This window comes from Nanorana parkeri, unplaced genomic scaffold (genome assembly GCF_000935625.1).
Source record: "Nanorana parkeri isolate BGI_ZX_2015 unplaced genomic scaffold, ASM93562v1 scaffold608, whole genome shotgun sequence".
NCBI classification, from domain to species: Eukaryota; Metazoa; Chordata; class Amphibia; order Anura; family Dicroglossidae; genus Nanorana; species Nanorana parkeri.
The window spans coordinates 28,134-51,396 of record NW_017306876.1 but is presented as its reverse complement, the minus strand read 5'-3'; the positions used below and the strand labels follow the sequence as shown (position 1 = coordinate 51,396).

Here is a 23,263-nt window from a genome sequence, read left to right as displayed (position 1 = left end):
AACATTCACTGCATGCAAATCTTCCAGATGCAAGTGTTTTAAAGGACAGTAAATTTGGTTTGGTGAAAGTTACACTGGCTGTCTATAAATATGCCGCTTGGTAAAATACTATAAAATAAGGAACAGAATATCTTTCCTTGGCAGAAGCAAAGTAGAAAAATAGTTTTAAAGGGAATGAGAATTCAGAACATTTTTCACCCCAAAATCCACCCCAAGCCCAGAAACAGATTTTGTTAATACAAGGGTCAATCAAAAAGTAATGCCTCCATGTCTGTAATTTGAGATCTATTAGAGAGAGACTGTGAATGTCTATGTTTCATGTTATAAAAGGTGTCCCCATCCCACTAATATATGCCTTTCATTTTCAGATTGAGTGATTAGAACCATTGATCTGCAACTAAAACAATGAGCTGTAATTGAATTTCTGGTGAAAGAGGGTTGCGCACCTATGGAAACGTCTTTACCCAGCGCTGTACATTGCTAATGTGCACCTATGGAAATCGATAATCGGCTAAATAATGTTTATGGGGACGCTGTCGTGGAATTTCCGTTTCTCCTTCTTGAAACGTCTTTACCCAGCGCCGCACATTGCTAATGTGTGCCCATAAACATTCTTTAGCAGCTTATGGATTTCCTTACGTGCTCAACCCTTTTTCGTCAAAAATTCAATTACAGCTCATTGTTTTAGCGCAGATCCATGGTTCTAATCACTTAATCTGAAAAAGAAAAGCATACATTAGTGAGGTAAGGTCACCTCTATAACATTAAGTATACAGTATGAGAGTGAATGAACATTCACTCTCATACTGTAGATCTCAAATTACAGACATGGAGGCATTACTTTTTGAATGACTCTCGTACTTAACGGTGTCAGAAGAAAAATATTATAAGTATATTATAGCACAACCTCGGCATCCCAGCTGTTGAGAAAGTCCAGTGAAGCATTGCAAGCTCTGACAGCTACAGGCATATTTTCCAGAGGCAGAGGCATGATGGGATTTGTAATTTCACCAAAGCTGGAGTGCCAAAGTTGTCTACCCTGTTATATAGCATCACATCAACACATTCCACAGATCTGCAAACATACAAACAATGTTAGGGCAGTGTGATAAGTGTACAAGTGTAAACCTAGTGCAGGACATTTCTTATTTAAATAGCTCAGCATATACTATCTGCCCCGGAAGCATAGACAAACCTGTATTAAATGTTTATTTGCAAAATAAGTATTTCATACAAATATTAGAAATGATATAAAATATCAGTTTAGGAACTTTCATTAAAAAGTAAAATTCATTTGACCAAATACCACTATGGTTTCCTTTTAAAAACAGAATGCAGAAGCTGTCATTCTCCAGGGCTGTCATTCTCATCCATGCTTTAAGTATTACTAAACCCACCTCTAAAATTTGGCCAACTGCCAAAGGCACTGGGGCTATAGGCCTCAGCACATGACAGCAATACACCCTATGTAGGAGCCACTGTTACTTACTGGGGATGGGCAATGCAGGAAGTAATGACATATCATTCCTGCTTAAGAAGCTGCTCAGAGAGCGTTGTCACCTTAGGAAAGGAAGTGGCCAAACAGTCTAAAACTGGCAGGATCACCAGGACAAAATAAAGAAAAGCAAAAGTCTACGGGAGAAAACAAGACATGGATATAATCTGGAACAAGGGAAAGGTTAGGTATTATTTCAGATTCGATGGTTTAGAAACAATTACAGTAAGTGAATCACTGACTCAGGACAAGTGTGTGTACATGAGATGTCCCAGCACTGGATATGTGCATGCTTTGTTTCAGGACAATGATTTACTAAGCAGTGAAGGAAGGATAAGCATAGACAGCCCTGTAACTTGGACCTTCAAAGACATGTGGGTACTCCCACGTTTCAAACCCAAAAGGTTCTTTTTACTCCTTATTTTATAAATGATTCCTGCGGTGCAAAATACCAATCCACAGCAGCCAGCACATGGCAGGCCCCCCTAAGTGCAGAGCACAACACGTTCTTTTCAGCTAACGCTACCTACAGGTCAGTGGGCAAGGACCTGGGCCCCACTCACTATTCCTCTTTAGCCTCACTATTGGCATATGACTTTGATGTTAAACCTCATAGGCACATAGTGAATCTTTGGAAGTGGAATGGGATGGTGTCAGGCACTCAACCCATTAAACTACAAAACCTCTTTGTACCAGAGAACCCAGGGTCCTTAAATTTAAAATGGAGCCGACATGCAGGCACCCAGCGATTCCTGCTGGCAACACTTGATTAATTAAGTATTTTGTACCTAAATAGATGTGGGAAATGTAAAAGGTATGATGGAAAAAATACGTAAGCAGATGATATTGTTTGGCAGATATATAGGAAACTGAAGGTATACGTAAATTTTGGCTTTTCCTGTAAACCTTATGTTGGTACCATCTCCATAGCCTTCCTACTGGTCCATAAATATGGTGGGCACCCTAAAAAAATCAATAGGATACACATAAGGGGGCGGTGCAAGTCCTAGTTGCTTGGCTTATGAATTTTTCATCATATGTTCTGTTTAAGTTGTCCAAGTTTGTGAAAGGCATGAATCGAATTACATACAAATCTATGCTACCCTTGATAGCATATCAATTCATACAGTGGATCTGGTTCAATAAAAACAAGACTCTAGCAAGTCTTATAGGCAGTAAGATATGAGAAGGTGCCTTTGCTCTCCACCGGTGAAGAGAACATCTGCTTGTCTTCCAGTGATGAAAGTTGTGTGCTCTTCAAATCACAGGACTGGAGGTAGACTCAATCATTTCTCCAAAAACCTGCAACAAGAAGAGCAGAGATAGCATGTATTTTTACCAAATTCAAAGCCAATGCAAACAAAGAGTCCAAACCACTGAGTGTGCAGCAGAAAAAGGAACAAAGAATACATGCACACCAAACTATCCCTCTGTAAAAAAATGTATGCACCGCTAAACATGAGACCAAATACTGTATTATAAAGTATGTAATTCAATTTATTAAATTTCAGCAAGAAAAGCTTCTCCTTGTGTGAAAAATCTCTTACTTGTTAGGGTATTAGTCTATTCATGTAAACAAAAACAACTGAATCTGTTTGTGGCCACCTCTTCCTCAATATGAAATGGCTGCGGATCACTGACCTAGGAAAGAAATTTCATCTTTTGTGGACATAACAAAAGAATTATGGATTCCAGTCAATATGATGTAAGGAAAGGGATAAGTACCGTCACAAAATCTTTTTAGGGTGACCTGGAATGTAAATAAGTTGTTCTTTCATTGCAAGGAAAGGCGATTCAATGTTAACAGATTAAAATTATAACAGATCCAGTCGGTGCTCCTCACTGCAAATGGGTCATACTGACACTCAGTGCTAATCCAGCCCTAATTATGTCCTTATTCAGGATACAAAGTACAGCTCTTCCTGATTCCACTACATATTGTTGCTCAAGCCCTGAAGAAGGGGAAATCCAATTCCTCCAAAACACATTGACTGTATCTGACATTTCTGCTCAAATAAACAACTCAAAACGAACCTTCAAGCAAGTTCATTTTTTAAGAGGTGCTACTAACCACAAATCCAGGAAGGAATCGAGTTTACCTCTACATGGGTTCACCTTATTATGTATCGTGCAACCGCACTGCACAATTTTCCCTCGCTTCTTGTTAATAGTAAGGTTCACAGTGGGTAAAAATCGGGAACTCTTGGCCTCCTGTTTCACATATCTAAGTAGATGCAGTTGCCAGAATACCAGATTATTTTTTTAATCTGCTGCTTTCATTAAAATAATACCTGGTGATCCTACCATGAAGACATTGTTTAGGCACCTGCTGTTATAGTGTGACAACACTTTTTCCCTGTTTTTCAATTGTGCTCCTACATTTGCACTCCGTCATACAGTCTTCTAATGGAGACTACAAGTAGCCATTTCAGCACACATTAAACAGACAAACAAAAATTGTTTAAGATACTCAATGCTTTAGCAATCTAAATGTCATCCAGTTAGGGCTTACATGTACTCTAATAAGCTGGAACCTTATACTTTATATGAAAAAAATGCTGATTCGCAGTTACTGACCTCCTGGATGGAACCTCTTGGAGTCATGCATTAGCATCTGTCAGATTAAGTGGCTTCTCAGTCAACTTTTCCCTACTAATAAAAAAGGACAATTATAAACAGAACACTTATCACCTTTTGATGTATTCTAGCAGATACCATCTGTGCTTATTAACACAATATTTCATTACCACTCAGCATCCAGGAAGAGGGCACTCACCATTCCATTACTGACATTGTTGTGCTGTGAGTCTTCTGCTTGCGATAATATCGAAACAACACCACCGCCAGGACAATAATAATAATCACTACACTGCCAACTGCAATCACCAGTAGCAGCAACATGATTTCAGAAAACTTCACTGTGGAAAAAAAAGAGAACCCTTTAAATTTCAAGTACTGATTATTATTTAAAGGAAACACAAACCGTTCTAGATGCCTGCAAACATCATTTTACGTACTTGCCTTTGTCAACCACTTGGAGTATAATTTCTCCCATTTCTCCATGCACATCAGGAGGGTTCTTAACTTGGCAGAGGTAAGTTCCATTATATGTTTGCTGGATATTCCTTATTATTATAGATCCATCACCGCGCTTAATATTTCCATCCCAGACTGCACGTCCTACAAAACGTCCTTCGTGTGGAGGGTATGGTTCCCTGTGGTAATAGAACACCTAATGGAAAGGAGACACACTCAGTTAAAGTATCTGGGCAAAACAAAATAAAAAAACCCAAAACACTACTGTTATCTCGCTTTCTTTGCCGTTATCCGATTTTAATTAATTACGTTAACTCCCTTATACCTAAACCAGGTCTACTATCATAGCTAATTGGCTACTGGAAATTACAATTAAAACGGTGTATGTCACTCATAATTAGAACATATTGAATATGAGCCCTAACACATTACATGTGGCCATATCATTGTCCTAAGATACTTGACGATAAGATATTGTTGTTTTTTATCCTTACTACTCAAATTGTATGTAACTGCATTGTAATAAAGGCCATCAGCCCTGCCTGCTAAACTGCAGAACTCTCCCACCCCTTTCTGTCCCACTCCACATGCAGTCATTGATTCCTTTCCCAGAAAAACAAGGCTGTTATCAGGACTCCCAAAGCCTACACATCAATATGCACTAAGCTCCAAACAGCTGCCCCAGCAAGATTTTTGCAAGCCTGGTAATTACTGTATGCCACAACAAGCAATAAAAGCTGTTTTTTGGCTAGACATACAAGAAAAAATAATGCTGGGACATGCTTTTTAATGGGAAAAGTAGGTTTGGGAGTAAATTTGGGTAATGCCTACAGAAATCCTTTAAGGTTATTTATGGCTTCCTGGATGACTTTATGCTGCAGCCTTTGAAAAACTGTCCAAAAGTGTGGCTTGGTGGAATATTAATGCCAGAGAAACTGCATAGTAGTCATTTGCAGACAGATATATTCCACGTAATTCATGAAGTTTAGTGTGGCATTATGTGCTTGTTGGAGCTGTGTGTTGCCAACTTAACAGTGATGTCAAAGGTCAGCATAGGGGAGGTATATACTGAGCAGTGATGGATGTAATCAAGTCTGAATTTGTTTAGTTACTTTAATGATACATTTAGATTAAACACCAGAGGGCAATTGCATATGAACTCTGTGCCAGTTGATGTTAAAGAGTCTGTCCATTGAATAGTTGACAAAAAGAATGACAATTAAAGTTGGTAACATACTGTAGATGCTTTTTAATATAGCTTTTGGTTGAAGACCAGAAAATACTACGAAAAACTGCAATAACAGAGATGTCAGGAAAAAGCAGGAGGTAAATATTTTATCTTGCATTTCGACAAATACAGTGACTTGAAATTGATCTGAGATGTATTTTGGATTAGGAAAGGTAGGGAGAAGCACTTGAAGAATTGCTAGAGATGTTATATTGGTGGCATTTCTAGTCCTAAAAAAATGTCCAGATTGCATTTCAGTATATAAATTATTGTTTCTGTGCTATGTACTTAGTCAAGCTACCATTATTTACCACTAGACAGCCCTTTCCACAAAAGCGCAGGCATATACATCTCACAGACATACAAATATGAGCAATCAACTTGTCATATTTATTACAATGTGGATAAAATAAAACCAAAAATATGGGAATAGAAAAACATAAACGCTTGATTCTAAAGCGGGATGAGTATAAAAGGCATATATAGTTTACTGCCAAGTACCACTGCTGCTTGCACAGCCGTATTGAATATGGCCACAAAAATTACTTTTCCACATAGTTACCAGGATAAAATAACCACTTTTATTGCTTTTAAGATGAAAGTGTAGAAAAGCGATACTAAATATTATATATGTCACTTCCTTTAAAACATTCATAATCGGTTGAGGACTGTACATGTCTGCTCTTGATGTCACCTGTGTTACAGCTTGCGTTATCGGCATGCGGATGCGCAGACAGTGTTTTTGTTTTTGTATCACAAAATTCTAATAAAATTTGTTTAAAAAAAAAAAAAACATTCATAATAGCAGCTCCTCCTTGCTGAATACATGTTGCAGCAGGGCCTACTGGCACATGTACTCACTTGCGCAACAGGGGAAGCTAACAAAATGTATTATTATAGGATCTTAGGGATTAACTTCCTTACAGCTGTCATCTGTTCCTAAAATTTTTCATTAAAAAAAAAACAACCCAAAAATCTGTTGCAGGTGTAATATTTAATCACCTTGAGCTTCCTGCACATTCTTCTGTACCTGCACCAGACTCTAAAGGTTTGCTTCCTTGGCAGGATTTTTTTCATGGGTTCTTTACCACAGGGCACCATGAATTGATTAGAAAATGGATATACAAGCTTTATAAAACAAAAATCAATATACAATGTATAGTAACCAATAGCAACTATATGAAACTGCTGTGTGCTGCGGCAAACCCGTGTGTTAAAATTCCGCTACGTTGATGGCCCCTCCCTGTAAAAGGTAAGTATATAGCAACTCCTTAAAAAAGAACTCCAGGCAGTTTTAAAAAAACTTAACCCTAGCAGTGGGACTACCTCAAGATACTCACCCACACTTTGGTCCTGCAACAGTGACCCTCCGCTCCGGCTGTGGTATATCCCTCGGCATCCTCACGTATAATACAAGTCAATGGACTTGTATTACACGTGATGATATCAGCGGGGCTTAGACCGCCAGAGCCCAGGGCAGAAGAGGCAGGTCTAGCATCCAGGCGGGGCAGAGGGTCGGGTGAGTTAAATTTGTAACTGCCCAGAGTTCTTCTTTATAATAAGGTTGTAATTTTGTATAAAGTTCAGTCTACAGTCACTGCTGCTACTGCCAAATCCCCAGGAATTCCTGGTAGCTTTAAAGCTTGCACGCTCCCTTGCACCTACCACACACTCCTATTGGCCAGCCACTTTGATGGGCTGCCTCACTGGCCAATAAGAATGTACATGAGGATTAGGCAAACTTCAGCTTTTCCTAATCTGAATTGCCTGGGAGTCATCTATAGTGGCAGGGATTGAAGGCTGCTGAAGGGATGCCCAGGCACCTAGGAGGTGTCTACACGGTAAACCTGATGGCAGCTTTATTTATTTTTAAATATCAACAAAGGCTTTTGGCTTTAACACCATTATAGAAGTGGACATGTTTTGATACTTACAGACTCTTCACTGCCCCCTGCTAAAGGGCGGAATGTCCAGGACACTGTAACATCCTCACCTATAGGTGCAGAGGAACTGAATTTACATTTCAGACGGATGTCTGTTCCATTGACTGCCTGGATCTCCTCAGAGGTAAACAATTCCATAGATGATACTAGGGGTTAAAAAGATGGCATCAATTTAGTATCTAGAAATAGATTTGAAAGCAGAGGCATTCTTTATGGGTCAGCATAGGATACAAAGACAATCACAGGAATAGTTTTCTTTGTAGTAAAAGTGGATGTCTGCTGGACTCTCCTCTGTGCTGCAACATGAATGGCTGTAGTTACTCCTTCAAATGCTAAGGAAAACGTTGATACTATTGAGAGGTGGACACATTAGGCTAAACATAGATGGGCAAAAGTCTCCACATGAATAACAGGTGGAAAGACATCAGCCTTGTACTTGTAGTACTGGGACCTGCAACTCGTTCAGCACATCGCAGGGAGCCGCGGTTTACACTTTGCTTCTGTTCTTTTTAATTAATAGGTGCAGAAGATAGATCAGGACACATGCAGATGATCAAAAAAATGGTCCCCGTGAGTGATAATGAATGGTTCTGACGTGAGAAGTGCTCATTATGACGTTCTCAGGTACCCCTGAATGAGCCATTCCTTCCTGAACAACACCTTGGCGTGTCATAACAGGGAGATCAGCAGTATATGGTCAACAATACTGTACATTTCAGGACCCTGTCAATACTGTATAGAAGCCAGCTGACACTTTAAACTAGGAATCAAAGATGTGTTTCCACTGATCCTAGCAGACAAGGCTCATAAAAAAGATAGCCGTAGAATGTGGAGGCCAATTGCTCGGTGGTCCAGTTCTGATGCTCACATGCCCATTGTAGGTGCTTTTGGCAGTGGACATGGGTCAGCATAGGCACCCTGACCAGTCTGCAGCTACCCAACCCAATACTCTACAAACTGCAATGCACTGTGTGTTCAGACACCTTTCTGTTGGAACCAGCATTAACTTTTTCAGCAATTTGAGCTACAGTAGCTCTTCTGTTGGATTGGACTACCCAGGCCAGCCTTCCCTCCCCACGTACATCAATGACCCTTGGCCGCCCATAACCCTGTTTTCCTTCCTTGGAACACTTTTGGTAGGTCCTGACGACTGCAGATTGGGGTCGTCCCACAAGAGCTGCAGTTTTAGAGTTGCTCTGACCCAGACATCTAGACATCACAATTTGACCTTTGTCAAAGTCGCTCAAATCCTAACACATACCCATTTGTTGTGATTCCAATACATCAGCTTCAGGGACAAAATGTTAACATGCTGCCAAATATATCCCACCCACATTCAGATGCCATTGTAATAAGATAATCAATGTTATTCACTTCACCTCTCAGTGCCTGTAATGTTATGGCTGATCAGTGTACAGTGACAATAATTACAATGGGATACTGTTATTCCATGATACAGATGAACCCTGCGCCATGATCACTGCCATTAGGGTACATCCATGTCTGTGCAATAAGTAAGGACAAAGAATGGTTCAATGGTTGAAATGCTTGCCGATGGCTTACCATAGACTTATGTAAGTGGTCGACTGTGCAGGTACAGTCCAACCACACTCTAGCACCTGCAACAGACTGCGGTGCCATAAAGGCTTCATTCAAACGAGAAAAAGCCGGCACGTACAGCTCCGTGTACGGCCGTATTGGGCCGCTCGCAGGAAGGACAGGTGCTGCGTGTGATTGGTACGCAGGCCCTGTCCTTCTCTATTGGAGTACACGGCCATACGCCGCCTTACACTCACCCGCTCTGCACGTCCGTGCGGGTGTCTGTACTTGTCTGCGTCCGATTAGGGACACCCGCACCCGTACGGACCTGCACTTGGGGTGAGCGTAGGGCAATGTACAGCAGTGTACTCCCATAGAGAAGGACAGGGGCTGCGTACTAATCACACGCAGCACCTGTCCTTCCCAGGAGCTTCCAGATACGGCCGTGCGCGCAGCACGGAGCTTTTTCTCATGTGAATGAGGCCAAACACGAATGCTCCATCCAGCTGAGCATTTGCCTTTATGTGAACGGAGAGAAACTATGGCAGAAGTCTCATACAGGCAGAAGCTACTGCAGATAATAACATTGCGGAGGGGGGACAGGCTTTCTAACCTGCCTGACTGTACCCGCTGCCTTTCTGAGACATGAGATCATCCCCCAATCTGGTATCGCATGTTAATTGACAGCTTTGCAATTCTCATATGCTTATTATTCTGAGTTTATCATATTATGCACTTTTTATGATTTATGAAAACCTTCCATGCATGATCACCTGACTACAGACCTAAAACTCTTTCTTCTCTTTATAGCCAATAGCACCTTCTAAAATCAGGGCCATGTTCACCATCTGGAATTCGTGTTCTGTGCCAAGGCAGCAGGGTGTTACATTTACATTCTTTTATTTTTCCTCAAGCTTTTGATTCTTGTTCTGGCTGCCTCTGTATGCCTTTGGGGAAATCTAGCTGCAGAATTGGGAGGCAGGAGGTATCAGGATTGCTGTAAAAGTCACAAGTCTCAGGATCGTATAACATTCAGCTACCGTATGTTCTTTCTCTGCACGTTCTACAATAGAGACAATTAATTTCTTCGGGGTCAGGTTGGATACATTATTTTATCACACACTCATTTTCCCATGAAAATATTTATTTCAAATACAAAAATAGTGCAAACATGTAAAAATATTTTTTTTAAAACAGTTCACCACTAAAAGCTTTTATGTCACCCAAAATATTATTTCATTTAAAAAGGAGAATTATGAGGCGAGCGATTTTCACTCAGCCTCATAATCTGAGCCGACCTGTGACAATGAAACTGTCACACGTCGGCTCAGTAGATCGGGAAGTGAGCGAACATATACCGGTGCTCGCTCACTTCTCGATCTATCTATGCAGAGAGCCGTGACTGTCACTCATGGCTCCCTGCAGGGATTCCCCTCCCCTGTCCGATCCACCAGCACTGACTGGAGTAATGGACGGGGCGGGTACAGCTGGCTCTGTCTCTGGATAGGCAAAGCCAGCTGTCAATCCCGCAGCTGGGTGGATCCCAACAGCAATTTTGGGATCCGGCTGCGGCGTCTCAGTATAGCGCGAGCTGTAGCTCGCGTTATACTGAACTTTGGGTCACGGGAGTACGCTAGTTTGTGTTCTCCCGTGACCCTTAGGAGAACTATGGGGAAAATCCCTAACCCCATAGTTCTCCTTTAATGAAGAATTTCTCTCTTAGATACCACATGGAGCCTTATAGTAAAGTGTAGGGAAACAGTGACCGTCTCTTATTTAGTCCCTTTTGTACTGTTATAGAAGAACTCCGACCATTTTAAAAATTAACCCTTGCAGTGGGGTTAGGGTCTAAAATAATTTTTTTTAAAAGATATACCCATCTGATCCTCGGTCCTGCCTGTTAGACAGGTCCTCGCAGCCTCTTCTCCCCTGGGCTTCAGTGGTATAAGTACCTCTGACATCCAACACAAGTCAATTGACTTGCATTGGAAGTGAGGATGCCAAGAACATTCCACAGCGGAGGGGAAGAGAGGTGAGCGGGCATTGCCACAGGACTTAGGATCTTCTTTATTTTAGCCCCTAGACCAGGGGTACAGTGGCGTAACAACCGGGGGGGCATGGGGGGCACTTGCCCCGGGCGCAGGACTGAGGGGGGGCGCCATCACGACCCCCTGCTAAACGAAGCCCCTGGCTCCCTCTCTCTGCCACATTCACCAAGCTGTCATCGGGCGGCCGCTCGCTCCTCCGAGGCCACTGCGTGTGGAATACAGCTTCATAAGATATCAGCTAGGGAACTACAAGTCCCAGCATGCCCTCATTGCCCCTGTACAATAACCAGATATTGCCGTTCCCTGGGTGATATGTGCGTGTGTGGGGGGTGTACAGGGACAATGATGGCATGCTTGGACTTGTAGCTCCTTAGCTGATATATATGTGTGGGGGTGGGGTTTACAGTTCTAGTGGATGTTTAAAAAAAATGTTCTGCCCCGGGCGCCCATAACTCTGGTTACGCCACTGCAGGGGTAGGCAACCTTGTCTCTCCAGCTGTGCCGAAACTACAAATCCCATCATGCTTCTGCCTCTGGGAGTCATGCCTGTGGCTTGCAATGCCTTTTGGGATTTGTAGTTTCAGCACAGCTGGAGAGCCAATGTTGCCTACCCCTGCCCTAGACCAAAATGAGAACGTAACCCTTGCAGTCCAATGACATAAAAGGCATCAGCTGAAGGAGAAACAAAAATCAGTTGATTTCCCAATCCTTGTCAAACAGCATAGATGTCATCCCCACACTTGCTATTGTATCCAGCTGCTGCAGCACCTGAGGCTGTCTGAATATGGATAGGATAGGATCACTGCCCAGCCAATAATTATCCACCCCATGATTTTATATCAACTTTTGTAGAGATGGGTGGCACATGCAGGGCCCCCATAATTTTTCCCACATGAATAGTATATATATATATACACACACACACACACACACACACACACACACAGTAAACTCTGTTATCCGGTATTCAACTTACCAGAACTCTCATATAACCAGAAAAAAACAAAATTCCATGTGTACTCACTTTTCTGCTGATCTGCGGCATGTATTATCCTGGAATAATCGTGTGCCTATTTGTCTTAATTTTTTTAGGTGTGCCTATTAATTTTAATTTGCTTTTGATTACGGCATTTAAATATTAATATGAAGTCAATACAGAGTTTGTTATGATATGGTATAGTATAGGGCATGGCATTAGTTAGACCTATTTTTAATGGTAACTCTCAAGCAACCAGAAACTACATTTATCTGGAATCTACCAATTTCCCGTGAATGCCGGATAATGGTGAGTTTACTGTATAATTTAACAGTTTAAAAAATTACCCCAAAATCATTGTTTCCCTTTAAGAAAATAATGGTTGTAAAACGTATAGAAGATGTGGGAAGTCAGTGAGAGCTTTAGAAACAAGAAAAGCGAGATGTAGAGGGCAGTGACTCCATGTGCAGGATTTCATTTGCATTTCCCCAGGACTGAGTCACACTATTAACTCTTTAGCTCCTGACCCCCCTCCCCATTCCTGTCAGTTACCTTTCTGAGCGATTAGTACATAGACTGACCCAGCAATGTGGATGCATTCTGCGCTGGAAAGCCCCTGCAATTCCCTTTTGGTGCAGCAGGTAGTAGGTGTGCTGGACGAGTCGGAACTTGTCAATAAACAAGCAGCGCTGGATCGCAATGTATCCGACTGATCCAGCCACAGCCTAGAGAACTCTGCCCTCCTGCTGAGCTCAGCATCGGCACTACACCCTCCACTGGGTCAGCTTGGGGACATTAGTAATTAGGTAACCCACATGGACATACCTGAGCCAGCCAAGGCCAGAAGGACGATCATGGTGGGATAGCTGTGAGCTCTCATGACTTGTAGCCTTGTGTCTGGAGCAATGACTGTACAGGTCTGGGGAGGGCTGTGTCTCCACCTGTACTGGAAGCTCTTATTACCCAGGGAGGAGTTACAGCCAGGTATACTTCACTCTCCAAAACAATGTGGAAGAAGCCTGGCCACTTCTATGTAATGATCTCTCAGCATAGTTCCCTCTTGATTCACTGGCACACAGCACGTGCAGCAGATCACTGACAACACAGGCTGATTTGGGGACTTTAGGTACTGCTGACATAAATGAACTATGGAGATTCGACATGATTTACTCTGATAAATGTGAAAGATTGGCTATCAGCATTTTTATTTTCCATGCAAGATAGGGTTGCCACCTTTTCTGCAAGCGAAACCCGAACACTCAATCGACGAGTGGACATTTTTTGGGGAGAATGAGTCGTGGCTTATTCATATATAAAAATTGCCGCCCATTCATATGTAAATATCACAATTGAGACTATTTTCAGTGGGGGGCCAGTAGCCCCTATCTTAATTTTGGTTGCCTCTGTCTGCCTGACATCTTGTGTCCAGGTTTCTGCTGCCATGAAACCTGGACACAGCATTCAAAACCCGAACTGTTCGGGTGAATCCTGGACAGGTGGCTACCCTAATGCAAGAGCTTGCTGAGATGACATTCTGAAGTGTAATAACAGCAATGCTATGATGTTAAGGTGCCCATACACCTTACGAATATCGGCCGATTGCGTTTTCGTCCGATATTCGTAAAGTTCATGTGGTGTCTACAACCGCAAATACTGTACAATTGACGACGTTCGTCTTTCCAGCATGCTAGAAAACTTTGGTCGATCGTACGTTGGTTGGTGGCGTTTCCGCACGTCAAAATTCGTACGATTAACACAATTTGTCCAGGTGATTTCTGATAAAGACCACTAATTCAACTGTGCCATGGTCGGGGCAGGATGGGGCCGCCGTACGAAAATTGTACGACAGTTCGATGATTTTCGTCCGATGATTGCAAGGTGTATGGACACCTTTAGTTGTCATTTATAAGATTCTTGGTGTCATTTATGCATATTTCTGTGGCAAATGAAACTCTTGATGCCATGATGATGAAAACATTATAGTGACTGTCACCAGGATTTATTATCTTTTAAAGAAATGCACAATGCTAATGAAAATTTAAAGTACTTACCCGTCCATCAGGTGGTGATTGATGATCTTAAGCCCTCATTCACACGGGTAACGGCCGGCCCGTACAGATCCGTGGGCTGCTGTCCTGTGACAGTCTCATTGTCACAGGTCGGCTAGAACTATGAGGTGAGTGAAAAGCACTCACCTCATAGTTCTCCTTTAATGATTTGTATTTGGATTTTTTTTAAACATTGGCACACCTTGCAATGCAGGACTGGGGATGAGCTTATTATTAAGCAATAGAATTACAAGGGCACATAACAGCAAACATAATTTAATTGCACACATAACGTTTTCTCAAAAAAAAAAAAAGTTTAAGGAGATTAAACTAGGAGATTATAATAAGGATTATCACTTAGGCCCCATTCACAGTGCGCGATACGCAAATCGCGCGTTTGTCGCGCGATTTGCATTTTGCGCGATATCGCGCAAATGCTTGCATTGAGCAAGCTAGAATCGCGGCAAAATCCGCTCCAAAAAGGGTCCTGCTGTAGCGACACACGACCCGCGACAGCAGGACCCTTTGCCCTATTGCCAAGCATTGGAGAGCGATATCGCGCAGTAAATAGCCGCGATATCGCGGGAATTACCGCGCGATAAATCGCTCAGTGTGAACGGGGCCTAATGGATACATGGCTATCATACTAGACACAGAGGACAATTAATCTAATGAATAACATTATGAATGTAAGAATGATTAATAGGTGATAATCAAATAGTGAACTATAGTGAACACATAAGGAGGGATAAGCATATAGAGATGAACACTGGACACATAAAGCTATAAGGATAAGGGGATGGTTGTAAAGTTTCTTATATACATATATATAGGTATGAAAGATAAGGGTTATTAAAAGGGAAAAACGTAGAGGTAAACTTTAATCACGGTTTGTTATAAATACAAAGTTCCTGCTGGACTTTTTTATGCATCTGTGGCTCCGCTACTTGAACTCTCTGGGGTGACTGGAACTGGTCCTGTCCTCCTGGAATTGGGTCCCTACATGACCTCTGATCCCTGGGTGAGTGGCTGCATAATATAACTAGAATACGAAGGAAATATGTAGAACTAACTATAAATGGAAAAAGAAATATACAGAAATGCAAATTATGAGGGACTGACTAATTATGGAATTATTTATTAAGGACGTATTAATATCTTGATAATATAAATGGCTGTACAATATAAGTATAACAAGAAAGAAATATGCATAGCTAATTACAAATGGAAATGAAAGTAAAGTACGAGGTATTAATTAAGTTTGAAATTATTTACAAATGATGTATGAATACTTTGATAAATAATATGTTACATGTCTATAAATAGATTTTTTTGCCGAGAATAGAACCCCCTGAAGAAGCTCATATGTGAAACGCGTAGGGGATCAATGGAGCGGTACAACTATGTATATGTAATATAATGATAGATTAATGATTGACATTAGGAAATGGACGATGAATTATGTATGATCTATATGCAAGAAATTTAGGGATTCGATAATCATGTATATTCAATAACTTTGATTTTAATTTTCATCATGGGAAAATAATTTTTATGAATTGAATAAATGTATACAATTTTCTAATCTTCCGAGTCCTCTTTTTAAAAAAACCCACCACAACTTTCAGGGCTTTTCCCCATAGTTCTCCTTAGGGTAAGGGGAGGACACAAACTAGCGTTCTCCTGGCCCCCTAAGCTCAGTATACTGAGACGCCGAAGTGGATCCTGACATCGATGTCGAGATCCGCCCAGCTGCGTGAGTGACAGCTGGCTCTGCCTATCTAGAGGCAGAGCCAGCTGGACCCGCCCCCCTCCCCCTGTCCGTCCCGCCAGTCAGCGCTGGTGGATCGGAGCAGGGAGGGGGGAATCCAGCCCCTCCTCTGTCACGGCAGAGAGCCGTGACAGGATCGAAAAGTAAGCGAAAACCGGTATGTGTTCGCTCACTTCCCGATCTACTGAGCCGACCTGTGACAGTCTCATTGTCACAGGTCGGCTAGAACTATTAGGTGAGTAAAAAGCACTCACCTCATAGTTCTCCTTTAATGTATATGTACTTGACTAGATTGGGGGTGAGGTCTCAGATCAGGTGTGAACCATGCCCATAGGAAATAATGGGATTTCGGTGTTTGAGCGTTTTGCAGAGCGTTCAAACGCGCTACAAAATGCCCAGGTGTGAACCGGGCCTCAAACAGAATCTATAGTACTTTCTAAATGTTTTTTTTTTAATTATGTTTGGGATATTTGTATTTTTAAATATGAAATATTGAATATAAATATATTCATATGAATTATTTTTGCAGCCAGTAGGTGGCACTCTGTCATTTATAAATGTTTAAAACAAATTTAAAAACAAAACTGATCCAAAACTCAAATACTTCCTTTACACAACCCTGAAAATGAGCCTTTAACACCTGACCTATCCTAACATATAACTGTGGTTGTAACTCTTTAATTGAACCTCCTATTATCTAACCAACTCTGAAAACTAACCCTTAAAACGAACCCTGATCCTAACACTTAACCGTATCTATATCCCATATTTATTTATTTTTAAATCCAAGTTTATTAACCAAAGATGCAAACTGATACAAATATTGCATGAATAGGCCTGCGCGCAGGCAGCCAACTGTAATACATTAATAAGCAAGTATACTTAGTATCGCAAGTAACAAAACCTTAAACGAGACACTAGTGTATAAGGCACAGTGGCACAGTGAATCATCATCGATGTCGAGATCCGCCCAGCTGCGTGAGTGACAGCTGGCTCTGCCTATCTAGAGGCAGAGCCAGCTGTACCCGCCCCCCTCCCCCTGTCCGTTCCGCCAGTCAGCGCTGGTGGATCGGAGCAGGGAGGGGGGAATCCAGCCCCTCCTCTGTCACGGCAGAGAGCCGTGACAGGATCGAAAAGTAAGCGAAAACCGGTATGTGTTCGCTCACTTCCCGATCTACTGAGCCGACCTGTGACAGTCTCATTGTCACAGGTCGGCTAGAACTATTAGGTGAGTAAAAAGCACTCACCTCATAGTTCTCCTTTAATGTATATGTACTTGACTAGATTGGGGGTGAGGTCTCAGATCAGGTGTGAACCATGCCCATAGGAAATAATGGGATTTCGGTGTTTGAGCGTTTTGCAGAGCGTTCAAACGCGCTACAAAATGCCCAGGTGTGAACCGGGCCTCAAACAGAATCTATAGTACTTTCTAAATGTTTTTTTTTTAATTATGTTTGGGATATTTGTATTTTTAAATATGAAATATTGAATATAAATATATTCATATGAATTATTTTTGCAGCCAGTAGGTGGCACTCTGTCATTTATAAATGTTTAAAACAAATTTAAAAACAAAACTGATCCAAAACTCAAATACTTCCTTTACACAACCCTGAAAATGAGCCTTTAACACCTGACCTATCCTAACATATAACTGTGGTTGTAACTCTTTAATTGAACCTCCTATTATCTAACCAACTCTGAAAACTAACCCTTAAAACGAACCCTGATCCTAACACTTAACCGTATCTATATCCCATATTTATTTATTTTTAAATCCAAGTTTATTAACCAAAGATGCAAACTGATACAAATATTGCATGAATAGGCCTGCGCGCAGGCAGCCAACTGTAATACATTAATAAGCAAGTATACTTAGTATCGCAAGTAACAAAACCTTAAACGAGACACTAGTGTATAAGGCACAGTGGCACAGTGAATCAATACAATTCTAGCTACGAGATTAACATTCTTGTCACTGGTCAAGTAGCGTAATTTATCCATCCCTGCAAACGTTCTAGTATCAATTCAGCTCATAGTGGCAACCTCGCGGGGGGAGCAGCCCCCCACCGTCACTGCAGGCAACACATATACACGAGGGAGGTCATGACTTCCCGCGAGCCCTACGCACGGAAGCCATATCTCCCGAGCAATCTTTGATAGTGCAATAAGATGGCTGTATGGCAGTCTACTTATGAGGTAGAAGAGGAGAACAGACATTAAAAGTAAAGGCAGGTGTGAAAAAAGAGAAGGAGGAAAAAGGAAGCAGAGGGAGGGAGGGTCTCCTGCCTTCCCCAGTGACCCCCCCAGTGGAACACTGCAATGAACTGGCATATTTCATACAGGATGCAAAAAAGAACTACACATGTCTTAGGGCAAGTGCGTCCCAATGAAGGAATAGTACTCATGAGCCCCCCCCAGGGGTCACAATCCGAAGATAAGCATCAGTAACAGTGTAATGCGACCATGCTCTCCAGGTGTTTCGGAATTTCTCCTCAGTGTTGTGAACAGTGGCCGTTAGATCCTCCATCTGGTGAATCTCATTGACCTTTGACAGCCAAAGGCGCAGCGATGGAGCTTGGGTCGATCACCAGAGGGCCGGGATACATGCTTTGGCAGCGTTTAACAAGCGTATCGATAGCGACGCCTTGTAATTACGCCTCGATAAACTGGTCATGTGCAGGAGGAACACCTCCGGGGTCAGATCCAATTCTGGTGTCACCAATTGGTTGATAATATCCCTCACCTCAGCCCAAAACCCAATGAGGGGCAGCTCCAGAAGATGTGCAACATCGTGCCCACTGCGGAACCGCATCTCCAGCACACCGCTGGAATATTGGGGTTCATCTTGTTCAGGACGTATGGAACCCTGTACCATCGAGACAAGATTTTGTATCCCTGTTCTTGAAATCTGTTGGCTATCGAGCATTTAAGTGAGAAATATATCATCTTGTCTCTTTGCTGAGGGGTAAAGTCAGTACTCAAGTCGGCTTCCCATCTCTGTAGGAAATGCGGAGCAAAATCTGGTGGGGGGGCGACTAACAACTTGTAAGTCTGGGACAGTGCATGTCTGACCGGCTCCCCCCTCCCACACATGTCCTCAAAGGGAGTCAGCGACCTATCTATCTGCAGTGAGGCCGGGATTGACAGCAAGAAGTGCCGGAGTTGGTAGGTAGTCCACACATCAAGGGGTGTCTCTAGCAAAGCGCGCAATGCCGGTATCCGGTATCCAATGGCCCCCCGCCCTAAAGTCTCGTATTCTAAATTTATTAAGACCTATGAGTGTGCGTAAGCGTCGGTTTTCCATACCCACTGGGAAGTCCAGGTCTCCTATCACTGGAGTGAGCGGGGAAGGGAACGGGGAAATGGAGGAGGAGCGAAACAAAGCCCTCGCAATCCTGAGCGTGGCTCCGACCGCGGGATGTCGGGTGCATCATGGAGGCATGGGGCCTGAGAGCCACGGAAGGCCTGGTAGTGGGATCGGAGAGACCTTCAGGTCCATGCGCACCCACTGTTTGTGAGTGGAGTAGCAACACCAGTCCACCACTCTATTAAGATGTACTGCTTTATAGTAGAGATTAACGTCGGGGAGCCCAATCCCACCTGCTAATTTAGGCATAGTAAGGAGGCGTCGGCTAATCCTGGGAACCCCATTCGCCCAAATATAAAGCGAGAACACTCTGCGCAGGCGAGAGAAGAAGGACGGTGGTAAACGAATGGGCAGCGCTTGCATCAAGAATAGTATTCTGTGAAGTATGGTCATTTTAAGAGCCTTGCAGCGTCCAAACCATGTCACTGTTAGTGCCTGCCTGCAAGTGACCCCCCCGCACCCCCGGTTGTTACGCCACTGCTGCCACGCTCTTAAGTCTTGTTTAATCCGTGATAAGAGGGGGGCAAAGTTGGCTTCGTATAACGATTTCAAGTCCGCCGTGATACGGGTGCCCAGGTACGGCAATGAATGAGCCTCCCATTTGAAGGGGAATGCGGCCCAAAGTGCGTCCTGTTCTACTTGAGGCAACGTGATGTTCAGCGCCGCCGATTTGGACCAGTTGATCGCCAGTTTGGATAGAGAACCGTAACATTTGAACTCCCTCATGAGTTCTGGTAGGGAGACCTGTGGCTGCGTGATAAAGAATAAGAGGTCATCCGCGTATGCGGAGACCTTGTGTTCCATGGAGTGCGACCGGAAACCTGAGATCCCCCCATTCCTCCTGATATGTCCCAAAAAGGGTTCTAGAGCAAGGATACATCAGTGGGGAAAGGGGGCATCCCTGTCGCGTGCCGTTCGTGAGCGGAAAGTAGGAGGATCTAGCCTCATTTACTTTGATAGCAGCTGTGGGGTGGGAATAGAGCGCGGATATCCATGAAAACATATGCGGACCGAGGCCGATATGGCGGAGAGTGGACCGCAAAAATAGCCAGTCCACCCTGTCAAACGCCTTCTCAGCGTCGGTCGAAAGAACCATCAACGGAGAGGATGTTGAGCACGCCTCATGGATGACGTTGATGACCCGCGTAGTGCTGTCCCTGGCCTCCCTGGATGAAACAAATCCCACTTGGTCGTCTTGCACTAGATTTTGAATAAATGGCGAGAGTCTGGTGGCTAAAATCTTCGCAAAGAGTTTTAGGTCCACATTTAGTAAGGCTATGGGGCGGTAGCTACCACATTGCGCTGGGTCCTTCCCTTCTTTAGGGATCACCGCGACATGCGCCCTCAGGGAATCTACTGGGAAGGGACGGTGCTGAAGAATGGAATTGAAGGCCGCCACGAAATGAGGGGACAGCTGCTCTAGGAACTTCCGATAATACGGGATCGTGAACCCGTGTGGGCCAGGCGCCTTACCGGATTTGGATTGCTTTAGGGCAGCTGCTAGCTCCTCAGCCGAAATAGGGAGGTCCAAGCTCTCTCTGTCTGCCCGAGAGAGCGAAGGGAGACCGGAGCTACTAAGGTACCGGTCTATCTCCGCCACCCGGGCAGTTGCCTCCCGAATGTTGGGGTCCGGTTCTAAGTTGTAGAGCTTACGGTAGAAGTCACAGAACTCCCCTGCCATGTCCTGTGATAAAGTGAGGCGGGAGCCCCGACTGGATATCAGATGCGATATGAAGGTTTTACATCTTGGGCCCCTTAAGACCCCGGCTAAGTACCTACTCGGTTTGTTATCGTATTCGTAAAAGTACCTCCGTCCCCACATAGCCCGTCTATTTACGTGAACAAACAGGAGAGCAATAAGCTCCTCACGGACCCACACAAGTTCCCTGTAGGCCGCCACTGCCAGCGACTTTTTGTGAAGCGTCCCCAGTTTGCGCAGGCGACACAGCAAAGTCTCAAGTTGGGCATTCGGCTCCCTCTTCCTTCTCGCTCCGTGCTTAATCAGCATACCCCGCAAGACACACTTGTGTGCCTCCCACACAGTCAGGGGGTCAGCTTGGTCAGTGGCATTCACTCTGAAGTAAGTCGCCAGGGAAGTCGCCAGGTCCGCGTGTATGTCAGGATCTTGTAGTAAGGACTCATTGAGCCTCCAGGAGGAACACCTCGAGGAAGGAGCAAGGAGGTCCACATACAACCGAATCGGAGCGTGGTCGGAGAGTACCGGGGAGTCTATAGAGGCCGATATGACTCTATTGAGTTCCCCATGTCGTATGAAAAAATATTCTATTCTTGAGTAGGATTGGTGGACTGTAGAGTAGTAAGTAAAGTCCCGCCCCTCTGGATGCAAGGTACGCCACACATCCATGAGCTGCAATTGGTGGAGTGCTGACTTGAGCCTCCGAAGGCAAGAGAAGGAAAGATGAGAGGTACCCCTGGAGGTGTCCACTGTGGGATCCATGGCCATGTTAAAATCTCTGCCTAAGATCAAAGTCCCCTCCTGGATGGCTTCCAGGCGAGGAAGAAAAGATTGCAAAAACTGCAACTGGTCAGTGTTAGGTAGATACACATTAGCCAACGTCACCATGTTTTCACCCACCCGTCCCTTAACCACCAGAAACCGACCCAGCTCATCAACCAACTGATCAACCCCTGTCCAAGCCACCGATTTGGAGAGCAGTATACTCACTCCTTTGGACCTGGAGAGCGGTGATGCTGCATGGTACACCATGGGGAAATCCCGATTGAACAATTTTGGGACCGCATCTACTTTGAAATGTGTTTCCTGTATAAAAGCCACCTGGGCTCCGGCTCGGCGCAGGTCAGAAAGCAGCCTCGATCTTTTTTCGGGAATGTTCAGCCCCCTGGCATTCAGGGAGTAGAACAAGAGAGGGGCCATAGTATTCCACTGCCCTGTAGAGGGCACAAGGGGAGGCAGAATGGGAGAGGAAGATAGAGAGAATGGATGGAGCAGGGGTAGTGGGGAGGTAAACAGACAAGGCAAAGCAAGAAAAGAGGATGCAGACAATCTAGAGTAGAGAAAGTAGAACAGAAGAAGCTGACACTGACTGCAGGTCAGCTAAAACCTTATTGTGAGTCACGCCCACCCCTGTACAGATAGGGTGTGAGCGTGCAACCTATGGGGGTGAAGTTATCACCAAACAGTGGTCAAAACAATAGCAATGCAGGAGATGCATCAGAACGGCACCTCAACCTAGCATATTAAATATGAACACATTAGCATAGTATGAGCACCCCAGAAACATGTCTCTCCCCTCCCGGGCAGGAGGTCAGAGGACCCACGGTGGGATGGAGTGCCGCCCCACAGCGACCTTAACAGGGCTCCGCTGCTGACAGCCCTCCCTCCCCCCATGAGCAATCCGCCACCCCATGTCTAGCCGTGACATGGGGGAATGCATACAAAACCTGAGGCATCAGTGTACCCTCCTGCAGGCTGGATCATCAAGCCTCACTCCTGGCATGGGACGGGCTAGGTACAGGCCCCCTGGTGGCTCGATTGCGGGATCTCCCCCTTCTGGACGCGCCCATTGGGAAGCTGGCCGAGGGTGGGCGGTCGTCTGAGAAGTCGAGCCAATTCGATATCGGTATTTCCTCTGTATCCAGAAAGGCAAACAGATCTGGCAGCTGTAAAGGACGATGTAGAGTGAAGGATGAGTCGCCCTTTCGCACAATGAGATGGAATGGGTGGCCCCATCTGTAGGAAGCATCTACAGAGCGGATGATTTCCAATAAAGGCCGCAAGGCTCTGCGCATACGTAGGGTGTGCCTAGAGAGGTCCGGCATAATTTGGA

General features: G+C 44.0%; 1 protein-coding gene across 1 annotated transcript; it reads right to left on the bottom strand.

Moving 5' to 3' along the window:
• Positions 1-2,619: 2,619 nt before the first annotated feature.
• Positions 2,620-18,962, bottom strand: MPZL2 (myelin protein zero like 2). Its single transcript, XM_018562860.1, has 6 exons — positions 18,692-18,962; positions 7,694-7,848; positions 4,517-4,727; positions 4,272-4,413; positions 4,073-4,147; positions 2,620-2,797 (listed from the first exon to the last, which is right to left on the bottom strand). Exons 1-5 carry the CDS (start codon positions 18,960-18,962, stop codon positions 4,096-4,098), a joined length of 831 nt encoding a protein of 276 aa, XP_018418362.1. The 3' UTR covers positions 2,620-2,797; positions 4,073-4,095.
• Positions 18,963-23,263: the final 4,301 nt, after the last annotated feature.

What these genes read in the sequence shown, in the direction of transcription:
- MPZL2 (XM_018562860.1), bottom strand. Translation starts at nt 18,962, where the DNA reads ATGGTACAGGGTTCCATACGTCCTGAACAAGATGAACCCCAATATTCC. An exon ending in GTTAAACGCTGCCAAAGCAT is followed by an intron (nt 7,849 to 18,691) that starts GTATCCCGGCCC and finishes TTTAACCCCTAG; the next exon opens with TATCATCTATGGAATTGTTT. An exon ending in ACTCCAAGTGGTTGACAAAG is followed by an intron (nt 4,414 to 4,516) that starts GCAAGTACGTAA and finishes TTTTTTCCACAG; the next exon opens with TGAAGTTTTCTGAAATCATG.